Here is a 12006-nt window from a genome sequence, read left to right as displayed (position 1 = left end):
TCATTCTTCTAAATTCCAGTGAGTACAGGCCCAACCTACTCAACCTCTCCTCATAAGAAAATTCCTTCATCCCCAGGATAAACCTAGGGGAGAATTTTCTCCCTGTCAGGGGGGGGTGTTAGGCGGGAGCAGGCCGATCGCCACCATTTTATGTGGGTGGGCCAATCAAGGCCCACCCAGTGTGACACGCACCCAGAAGCATGCGCGCGAATGAGCGCAGAAATCTCCCTGAGGCACAAAGCTGCCTCAGGGAGATTAGTTTAAGTTCAAAAAAATTTAATAAAGGGAAAAAAAATTTTAAGCCATGTCCCCTCATGTGAAACTGTCACATGAGCTGCGACATGTCTATTAATTTAATTTAAAAATTTTACAAGACTTTAAAAACCTTCGTGAAACCTCATCCCGCCCGTGGATGAGGTTTCATGATAAACGCAAGGGTCGCCTGGGCTCTTCACCTGCCCGCCAACCTTAAGGTTGGACGGGCAGCTCAGTTAATTGTTTCAATTGATAGTTAACTGGCCTTAATAGACCTTTGCCAGTTAGCGGGCGCACAGCCAACTCAGGTGTGCGCCCGCCGAACTGAAAATCTGAATGATGTGTGGTGACATCGGGACGCACGCCTGACATCACCGCATGTCATTTTACACCTTGGCGGGCGGGCCCCGCCCCACTCACCGAGCCGAAGATTCTGCCCCTAGTGAACCTTCTCTGGACTGCCTCCAATGCCAGTACATCTTTCTTTAGATAAGGGGACCAAAACTGTTCACAGTTTTCTTGGTGTGGTCTAACTAGTGGCTTGTATAGCTCTAGCAAGATTTCCCTATTTTTGTACTCCAATCCATTTGAAATAAAGGCCAACATTCCATTTGCCTTCCCTGTTACCTGTTGAACTTGTATGTTAGCTTTCTGAGATTCATGCATAAGAACTCCCAAATCTCTCTGTGCCACAGCCTTTTGTAGTCTTTCTCCATTTAAATAATATTCAGCTCCTCTATTCTTCCTGCCAAAGTGCATAACCTCACATTTTCCCACATTATATTCTATCTTCCAAGTTTTTGCTCACTGACTTAACCTATTTATATCCCTCTGTAGACTCCTTGTGTCATCCTCACCACTTGCCTTACCACCTATTTTTGTGTCATCCGCAAACTTGGTGATAGTACATTCACTTCCCTCATCTAAGTCAATAATATATTTTGTAAATAATTGAGGCCTCAGCACTGATCCCACTGGCACTCCACTAGTTACAGGTTGCCATCCCGAAAATGCCCCCCTTATTCCAACTCTCTGTCTTCTATTAGTTAGCCAATTCTCTATCCATGCTAATATACTACCCCCAACACCATGGGCTCTTATCTTATTAAGTAGCCTTATGTGTGGTACCTTATTGAACGCCTTTTGGAAATCAAAATATATTATGTCTACTGGTTCCCCTTTATCTATCCTGCTTGTTACCTCCTCAAAGAGTTCTAATAAATTTGTCAGGCATGATTTCCTCTTCATGAAGCCATGCTGACTCTGCTTGATTATATTATGCATTTCTAAATGCTCTGCTATTACACCCTTTCTAATAAACTCCAATATTTTCCCAGTGATAGGTGTTAAGCTAACTGGCCTATAGTTACCTGTTTTTTGTCTCCCTCCCTTTTTGAATAAGGGTGTTACATTGGCCGTTCTCCAATCCTCTGGGACTTTTCCAGAATCTAAGGATTCTTGCATCCACTATCTCTGTAGCTACTTCCTTTAATTATCCTAGGATGCAACCCATCAGGTCCAGAGGACCTATCGGCCTTTAGCCCTATTAGTTTCCTTAGTACCTTTTCTCTAGTGATAGTTATTGTATTTATTTCCCCCCTTCTTTTGCCCTTTGATTATTTAGTATTTTTGGAATGTTATTTGTGTCTTCTACCGTAAAGACTGATGCAAAGTATTTATTCAACTCCTCTGCCACTTTCTGGTTCCCCATTATTATTTCCCCAGCTTCATACTCTAAGGGGCCTATGTTCACTTTGGCCTCTCTCTTCCTTTTTATGTATTTAAAGAAGCTCTTACTGTCCGTTTTTATATTACGTGCTAGTTTACCCTCAAAGTTTATTTTCTCCCTCTTTATTATTTTTTTGGTCATCGATTGTTGGTTTTTAAGGACTGAATTCTCCGGTCGGCGAGTGGGGGTGGGGGCTGCTCACCGACACGTAAAATGATGCACGGTGATGTCGGGCGGGTGTCCTGACGTCACCGCGCGTCATTTAGATCTTCAGGTTGTTGACTCAGCTGCACGCCCACCAAACTGTCAAAGGCCTATTAAGGCCTGTTAAAAACTAATTTAAACTATTAAATGAGCTGCCCATCCAACCTTAAGGTTGGCGGGCAGGCGAAGAGCCCAGGTGACCTTCGTATTTTTCATGGAATCTCATCCGGAGGTGGGATGAGGTTTCATGAAGTGTTTAAAATTTCAATAAAAATGTTTTTTTTAATATCATTGATATGTTCCAGCTCATGTGACACTGTCACATGAGGGGACATGTTTTAAAAGTTTTCAAATACTTTATTTAGAAATTTTAAACTTAAACAAATATCCCTGTGGCACCTCTGTCCCTCAAGGAGATTTCTGCGCTCTTTCGCGCGCATGCTCACACTCCCAACTCAGGGAACCCTGCTCCCTTCTACCCCAGTACTGGTGCCAGTGCCCCATGAACTGAAACCCATTCCTCCCACACCAACCTTTGAGCTACGCATTTAACTCCTTGACTTTATTTCCCCTGTGCTAGTTTGCCCATGGCTCAGGTAGAAATCCCGAGACTATTACCTTGGATGTTCTGTTTTTTAATTTAGCTCCCAACTGTTCAAATTCTTTCAGCAGAAACCCCTTTCTAATCCTATCAATGTCGTTTGTACCAACATGGAGGACAACAACTGGATCCCTTCCCTCCCACTCCAAGCTCCTCTCTAGCTCTGATGAGATATCCTTAACCCTGGCAACGGGCAGGCAACACAGCTTTTGGAACTCATGCTAACGGCTGCAGAGAACAGTGTCTATCCCCCTAATTATACTGTCCCCTACCACTATTACATTCCCATTTCCTTCCCCCATTTGAATGGCTCGCTGTACCACGGTGTCGTGGTCAGTTTACTCATCCTCCCTGCTCCCCCCACTCTCATCCACTCAGCTTGCAAGAATCTTGTAACTGCTGGACGGTTGCAGGGGCCGAGACACCCCGAATGCTACCCCCAGGGTCCCCAAACCTGATTCACCTGCAGTCACACCCTCCTGTCCCTGATCACAGACCAAATTTGAATTACCTAATCTGAGGGGAGTGACCGCCTCCTGGAGCAAAGTGTCCAGGTAACTTTCCCCCTCCCTGATGTGGTGCAATGTCTGCAGCTCGGACTCCAGCTCCTCAACTCGGATCCGAAGTTCCTCGAGCCGCAAACACTCGGTACAGATGTGTTTGCTCTGGGTCACCTTGGTGTCCAGCATTTCCCACATGCTGCAGCAGCAACACAGCACCCGTCCTGCCATCGCTATCATATTTTATTCAATTTATTAATTAATTACTCTAGTATCCCCACTCTTTAGGCTTTATTATAATTATTTTTTATACACACAGGTATCAATCTTATATTTAACAAGCTATCTTTAAGAAAAAAGACAAAAAACACTAGAGATCTAAACACAAACTAAAGACCTTATTTTACTTTAAAGACTAGAAATACTCACTAATCCTGCTCACCAATCAGCTGCTCTCTGCACTCTTTTCCCTCGCGTTCTTTAATGGTCTCACACTCTCTCATTGTTAAAGGCTCTGCTCCTCTCACACTCTCTCGCTGTAAATGACCACACTGTTTCTCTCACACTCTCTCGCTATAAATGATCATGCCGTTTCTCTCACACTCTCTAGCTGTAAATGACCCCACTGTTTCTCTCACACTCTCACCCTGTAAATGGCCCCACTGTTTCTCTCACACTCTCTTGCTGTAAATGGCCCCGCTGTTTCTATCACACTCCCACTCTGTAAATGGCCCTGTTGTTTCTATCACACTCCCACCCTGTAAATGGCCCTGTTGTTTCTCTCGCACTCGCTCCCTCTAAATGACCAAGCTGTTTCTCTCATACTCTCTCACTGTAAATGGCCCCGCTTCTCTCACACTCTCTCGCTGTAAATGACCATGCTGTTTCTTTCACACTCTCACCCTATAAATGGCCCTGCTGTTTCTCTCACACTCTCTCGCTGTAAATGACCATGCTGTTTCTTTCACACTCTCACCCTATAAATGACCACGCTGTTTCTCTCACACTCTCTCGCTGTAAATGACCATGCTGTTTCTCTCACACTCTCTCGCTGTAAATGGCCCTGCTGTTTCTTTCACACTCTCACCCTATAAATGCCCCCGCTGTTTCTCTCACACTCTCTTGCTGTAAATGGCCCCACTGTTTCTATCACACTGTCATCCTGTAAATGACCCTGCTGTTTCTCTTGCACTCGCTCACTTTAAATGACCATGCTGTTCCTCTCACACTCTCACCCTATAAATGGCCCTGCTGTTTCTCTCACACTCTCTCGCTGTAAATGACCACGCTGTTTCTCTCACACTCTCTTGTTGTAAATGGCCCGAGCATTTCCTCTACTTTGTATTCTAGTCCCTTTGAGAAAAAGGCCAGCATTCCATTGGTTATCAAAGAAGCAAATTCCTAGAAGACAGTTTCTAAAGCAGTGATTTGAAAGCATTTTTCTTGGTCATGCAAAATTTTGCAGCACACATGGGAATGTTGGTACCAGAGGGACAATCCTCTGCCACTAATACTGTCATCTCTATGCATTGCATTGTTTAGCAACACCAGCAGGCAGTGTCTGTTCACCTACTCATTACAAGTTGTTGTTTGGTAGTACAGAACTTGAGTGTTGCTGAAAATAGAGACATTTTTTGTCGAAGCTTTTCATCTTGCACTCATCGGGACAATTCGCAAGAAAATACCAGTGTCGGGGAATAACCCCCTGACATTGGTAATTTCTTGCAAATTGTCCTGCTGAATGCAAGACGAAAAGCTTTGACAAAAAATGTCTCTTTTTTTCAGCAATACCCATTACCCGTCCTTAAAAATGAGTGAAGCTCACTGGAAGACATCCCAGACTCTGGAGCGAGCATATATTCACAAGGATCAAGAAAGAGGACATAGCAGGGAACAGCCCTGAAACCTGATTTGTGCTACTCCCAATGTGAACACAGTGCCAGATCCAACAGGCCGGGTCTAGATGGGCGGTGTGAAAGTATTCTGCCTACTCCTGTAAGCCAATTCCCATGCTAGGATGTTGTGGAGATGCTTAATACTCGTGAAGATTAACACCATTTGCTCTGTCAGCTCTTAAGCTTGCCAGAATTGGAGCTTCTAAGCCACCTAGTGTCAGTTCCCCTTTATTACACCCCTGTAATAGTAAGGATAACAGTTTGATTTTATTTTGTTAAAGACAAGTAGTTCACTACAGTGAAGGGCTGAAATACAAGGATGCACAAGTTAAAATTAAAATAGATTACATAAGAAGGTAATGAAGCTGAGCAGAACATTTTTTGACAAAGATAATAGATCTGGAGAAGAAATTGCCAGAAAAACCAGTACTCTGTTGTTTTTTCATATCCTATAAGCCTTTCATCTTTTACAAAAGGCTTTAGTGGAACAGATGATTTCAAGTAGCAATTACATAAAATTACATAGGATATATGGCACAGAAACAGGCCATTCGGGACAACCAGTCCTTGCTGGTGTTTATTCTCCACTTGAGCCTCCTCCCATCTTTACTCATCTAAATCTACCATTGTAACCATCTTCTTCTCTTCCCTTCTCCCTCATAAGCTTGTCTAGTTTTCTTTTAAATACACCTGTCATTTGGTAGTACAGAACTTGAGTCTTGCTAAAAAAAAGAAGCATGTTGAAGTTTTTTGTCTTGCACTCATCAGACACTTCACAAGAATACCAATATAAGGGAAAAACAATAATTTATATTGTATGAGAAGAGATTGCTGATTGGTAGAGGCGTTGCCATGTGGAATACACCAGTGATGATGACTGACGGTTAACTACCAAGTGTTTGAAATTTAAACCAGGCAGCTTGACCCTGATTGGTCAAAGCATTGCCCTGAGGAATGAATCAACGAATGGCTGTCACTTATTTTGTTTAGCTGAAACATGCGCAATGTGTATACATGTTCTTCCTGTCTGCAAAGAACAAGGCCCTGTGTATTAACATATGTAGCTTCCAGTACATGCAAATGCGCAACACTGCGAGTCCAACTGACAATCTTAAATTGGTTCTCAGCGTAAGTATTAGCACACTGAGCACATTGGACACTGTTTTAAGTTTTGCAAGCACGGGCTGGTTGGGTACGGTCTGTACTTTGCCTGTTGTGAACTCCCCTTCCTTGATATACTAGTTGAGAAATCTGCCAGGGGGTTCACTACCATATGCTGTAGATTAGTCTTATCACCAACCTTGTAAATAGGGCCTGAACCATTTGCTCACCATGCAAGCTTGATGCTGAATTAGGGTGCACCAAAGGCATCCTGCGGGATGATCAGATCATTTTGCACTGTATATCGTGCAAACTCATGAACGGGCCTAAGGCCGTCACTTTCGTCCTTGAAAAGTGCCCAGCCTATCTCAGATTACCCTGGAAGGGCAAGGTGTCTCAAAATTTTGAGCAACAGGTGAAACTAGCTGTTTCATACTGCTACTATGCAGTAGCAACACGAGTGGTATACGCCAATAACAGGATGCTGCCATCAAGCCAAAGAGGCATTCTGTCTATCACACAAATGAGTAATGTATATGCATTTCAGTGCCAGTGTGATGCTAGGTATGTAGGCCATACATCCCAAAGAGTGGCAGATCGTATCAAACAGCACATCCCTCACGGGCAAGGTACAGACTGTACCCAACCAGCCCATGCTTGCAAAACTCAAAACACAGTTTCCAACATTAGATGTGATTCTGCGATTGGACAACATTTGCTAATTAATCCTCAGTGTGCTAAGCATTATGCTGACAATCAATTTAAGATTGTCCAGTCAGGGTCAAGCTGCCTGGTTTAAATTTCAAACACTTGGTAGTTAACTGTCAGTCACCATCAGTGGTGCATTCTCCTTGGCAACGCCTCTACCAATCAGTTTCCACTTGACAACAAATCATCACTCTCTTTTCATACAGTATATTTCTCTTTATATTGGTGTTCTTGCAAAGTGACCTGATGAGTGCAAGTCAAAAAGTTTTGACATGTCTCTTTTTTCAGCAATACATCTATACTATTTGCTTCAACTACTCCCTGTGTTCTTGAGTTCCACATTTTTACCACTCTTTGGGTGAAGAAGTTTCTTTTGAATTCCCTATAGGATTTCTTGGTGACTATGTCATACTGCTGGCTTCTAGTTACACTCTTCCCCACAAGAGGAAACATTCTCATTGTATCCCCTCTATCAAAATCTTTCATAATTTTAAAGGCCTCTATTAGGTCACATCTCAGCCTTCTTTTTTAAAAGAGAGAAGGGCCTGTCAATCCTTTCCTGATATGTATAACCACACATTTCTGATATCATCCTTGCAAATCTTGTCTGCTCCCTCCCTAGTGACTCAATAGCCTTATAACAAGGGCATTGACAATATGACAACCAGAACTGTGTCCAGTACGCCAAGTGTGATCTAACCAAGGTTTGATACAGGTTTAGCATAACTTCCCTATTTTTCAATTTTGTCCCCCTGGAAATAAAACCTTGTGCTTGGTTTGCTTTTTTTTATGGCCTTGCTAACTTGTGGTGCTACTTTTAGTGATTGATGTATTTGTGCTCTGGGATCCTTTGTTCCTTTCCTCCAGACTTGCACCTTCCAAGCAATGAGTCGTCTCCCTATTCTTCCTACCTCACATTTATCTGTGTTGAACTTCATTTGTCCATTCTGCAAGTTTATTAATGTCCTCCTGTAATTTACTGCCGTCCTCATCAGTATTGACTTTGCCCCCAATTTGGTGTCATCCGTGAATTAAAAAATTGTGTTTTTGATTCCAAAGTCCTAATCGTTAATGTAAATTCTGAACAGCAGTGATCCCAGCACTGACCCTTGTGGAACTCCATTTCCCACCTTCTGTTTCTCTGAATAACTCCCACTCTTTGCTTTCTGCTTTGAAGCCAACTGGCAATCCATTCTGCCACTTGTCCCCTATTCATTAGTCTATAATGGGGCACCTTATCTAAAGCCTTTTCAAAATCCAGATAAATTACATCTACCGCAATGCCATTGTCTACTCACTTTTTTACGTCCTCAAAAACTTCAGTAATTTTGGTGAAGCGAGATTTACCCTTTTGAAATCCATGCTTACTATTCACTATGTTATGATCTCAGCTGATCTTACTACTGGACAAATCAGATCCCTGGGTGGAACCTGGCTTGATAGACCCTAACTTTTATTTTTTGTTTAGAATCATGAAGGGCGGCTACTGAAGAGAGTCCAGAGTCTGCTGATGTACTTCTAACAAAACAATAAAACATTTATTAAACAAGAAAAAGATGAACTATATTACAGTACTCCTTCACCCACAACCATACCTTTAAAGATATATACAGATTCATAAAGATAACACAAGTTACAAAATCTATCTTATACTCTAACGTTCACAGTAAGTATACAGCCTATGTAAACCAATAGGCGACCTGTGGTCGGACACACCACACTCCAAGATCAAGTGACAGATGCCACCCAAAGCAGATGCTATGGATTTCTCATCAGCTACCCAGATGCTTGTCACGCCATGAGCCAACCAGCTTCACGGAACTCCTTCTTCCTCCCGAGGGTTTCCAATCTCAACGCTTGAAGAACTCGCTTTGGAATCTTCTTCCAAACAAAGTTTTCACTTGGTCATCTTCCACAAGGATCCACCTCCAGGTTTCAACCTCTCCTCCTGATGTTCCTTTCCCCAGGATAACCATGTGCTTTCAAGCTTCACCTTCCACACACTCTCTCTCATATACTCAGCCGTGCCAACAGGACACCACTGCTTCACAGGCTTGTATTAAGGGGTCACCAACCTTTGGCTGCTGTCCCCTCGAATCTTCTGGCTTCTCACACGCCCACTTTGCCTTGAGTCTGCTTCCTGCAGCTTTCTCTCTTTAATTCAGAGCCTTTCCCTCTGCTCATTACTTTCACTTCCACTGAACAGGACCTGTTCCCTATTCCTGTTATTATTCCTTGACTTAACTGTCTTCCTGGGACTATCTTTTGTCCCCATTCCCTGATTTCTGGGACTTCTGTTCTTTTGGGATATCCGTTCTCTGTAGTTCTTTTGGGATATACGTTCTCTGTAGTTCCCTCTCCTGTCCAGTTTCCTCACCCTTTGGTATACACAGACCAACTTAACTCAAACTCCTTTGCTGTTTCTCTGTAGGTCTGCTGTTGCTATGCAACAGCCCAGTTTTTCCTACTTGTTTTAGCTTCCCTAAACCACTACCTCCCCTTGATAACACAGCTTTCCACTTCAAGGGTCAAAAGACCTCATTAAAAATGCAGGTACGCAAGCAGAGCTTAGACTTGCTGACTCCACGCTAAAATGAAACCAAAAATCCAGGCTTCACCTTTCTAACACACAAATTTTAAAAATATATTAAACTTAAACCTAAAGTTAAACTTAAACTTAAAGCTATAGCTTATTCTTAACACCCACCAAAACAAATATAACTTGCTTAAAGGTAACTCTGATTCCTAGCAATTATTATATTGCTCGTTTCTAGATATTCCTCTTTGCTTTAGTAAGAATTCCATTATTTTTCATACCACTGATGTTAAGCTGATTGGTTTATAATTCCTGGACATGTTCTGTCCCCCTTTTTACATATAGTAATTAACTATCTGCCAACCCTCTGGCACTGTATCTATTTTTCTAACAAATTATTAAATATGAATAGTAATGCCTCTGCTATCTCTTTCCTAGATTATTTTAAAATATGTGGATTCAATTCATCCAGACCAGGGTTTTTACCCTCTTTAAGTTTGTTTTGTTTATTCAATACATCCCCATTTTAATTTTAAATGCACTTATCTCATTACTCATCTCATCATGTTTACCTATTCTATCTCCCTGGTAAATACTGAAGCTAAATAATTATTTAATATTCTTGCCATCACCCTATCGTTACCTGTGCTATTATCCTGTCTATGTCTTAATGATCCTATTCCTATCACAGCCTTCCTTTTTTTATTGATATGCCTGGGAAATATTCTACTCTTTTGTTTTATGTTCCTTGATCATTTAATTTCATTGTTCCTCTTTGCCTTCCAAATTGTTTTTTGACTTCTCTTCTAATCTCTTTGTATTCTCTCTTATTCTGTGCTCTCTGCTATCTGTGTACTTAATGTATCCCTGTTTCCTAACCCTCAGTTGTTCCCTGATGTCCTTATTCATCCATGGAGTTCCAATAGTGTTTAGTTTGTTCTTTCCTCTTGGCATATATATTTTCCTGCAGTCTGTTGAACACAGTTTTAAATTTTTCCCATTGTTGTTCTACATCATTGTTTGCCAATATATTTGCCCGTTTTACTTTCTCAGGTTCTAATCTCAGCCCCTCAAAATCAGTTTTTCTTCAATCTATTAACTTGGTTCTCATCATACTTATGTCCTTCTCTGTAATCGTCTTAAAGCACATTATATAATGGCCACTACTGCCTCGATGCCTGAGTTAGATCCATTTCTAGGGAGAAAAATAATTTAAAGGTGAGAAGGTGGGTGAGTGATATGGTGAGAGTGTGTGAGACAGAACCCCCAATTGTATAGCGCCTTTCATGACTTCAGGGCATCCCAAAGCACTTTACAGCTGATGCAGTACTTATGAAGTATAAGAATGAAGAGTATTGCAATGCAGGGAAACACAGCAGCCGATATGCACACAGCAAGGTCCACAAACACCCATGAGATAATGACCAGATTCTCTGTTTTAGTGATGTTGTTTGAGGGTTAATTATTGGCCAGGACACTGAGGAGAACCTCCTGCCCTTCTTGAAAAATGTTGTGGAATCTTTTATATCTAACTTAGGGGCAAATGTTTTCTGCCAATCCTAACCCAGGGGTGCAATGCTCACACTGGTGCCTCAGATCAGATCAATTTGGCATTTTATCTCCTTTCTATCAACCATATCAAGAGCTGAAGATGCATTATGTCTATGCAGCCTGCCTTTTTTGAGTTTTGTTTGTTGTAACCATCCTCTGTATCTATTTTCAAACACTTCTGATTGTTTCTTGGCTTTGATTTGTGCTCAGATGTGCATGTCTCTTGACTTCAACCTAAGTCAGAAACACCAAGTCCGCTCAGTCTGGGCATATCAAGGTCCAGTGGGCAATTTTGTTTCCAAGGAGGAAGCCAAGGCACTAACTCGGAGTTCTGACTGGAATGCTGGAATTCGCCCAGCGCCGGTTCGACCTGCCATACCAGCAGTGAATGAGAGAGGGCAGAAAGCCTCCCTGCGGACCCAGAGGAGCACTCCTTGTAAGTAACAGTGCTACTCATCTGCATTACCTTTTCAGTTTTGCATCAGCATCACTGATTATGCAAGCCATAACTAGTTTAGTGGCAGCAGAAATAGAAACAAAAGAAAGCTTGTGCATATATATGGCACCTTCCACATCCTCATAATATCCCATAGTGCTTCACATCCAATGAAGTACTTTCAAAGTCACAGTTATTACCATAGAAAATGCAGCAGCCAAATTGTGCACAGTAAGATCCCACAAACAACAATGAGAAAAATGGCCAGATAATCTGTTTTTAAAAATGTTTGTTGAGGGATAACTATTGGCCAGGACTCCAGGAAGTACACCCTTGCTCTTCTTCAGTTAATGAGGTGTCAAAGGACAGCACCCCCAGCAGTACAGAACCCCCTCAGTACTGCACAGGGAGTGTCGGCCTAAATTTTGTGCTCAAGTCTCTCAAGTGGGGCTTGAACTAATAACCTTCTCACTTTTCAGATGTTTCCTCT

The 12006-nt window shown here is 42.1% G+C and overlaps 1 protein-coding gene across 2 annotated transcripts in view; it reads left to right on the top strand.

The window, feature by feature from the left end:
- The window catches only part of fbxo16 (F-box protein 16), a 77201-nt gene that overhangs the window by 63309 nt on the left and 1886 nt on the right, over positions 1-12006 (top strand). For both annotated transcript variants that reach the window (XM_078541953.1, XM_078541952.1), the window contains exon 8: positions 11291-11516. In XM_078541953.1, the coding sequence (XP_078398079.1) occupies positions 11291-11516 (226 nt within the window). The remainder of the gene's footprint in view (positions 1-11290; positions 11517-12006) is intronic.

This window comes from Cetorhinus maximus, chromosome 5 (assembly GCF_964194155.1).
Source record: "Cetorhinus maximus chromosome 5, sCetMax3.hap1.1, whole genome shotgun sequence".
Taxonomy (NCBI): domain Eukaryota; kingdom Metazoa; phylum Chordata; class Chondrichthyes; order Lamniformes; family Cetorhinidae; genus Cetorhinus; species Cetorhinus maximus.
This window is presented reverse-complemented; position numbering and strand designations above follow the sequence as displayed.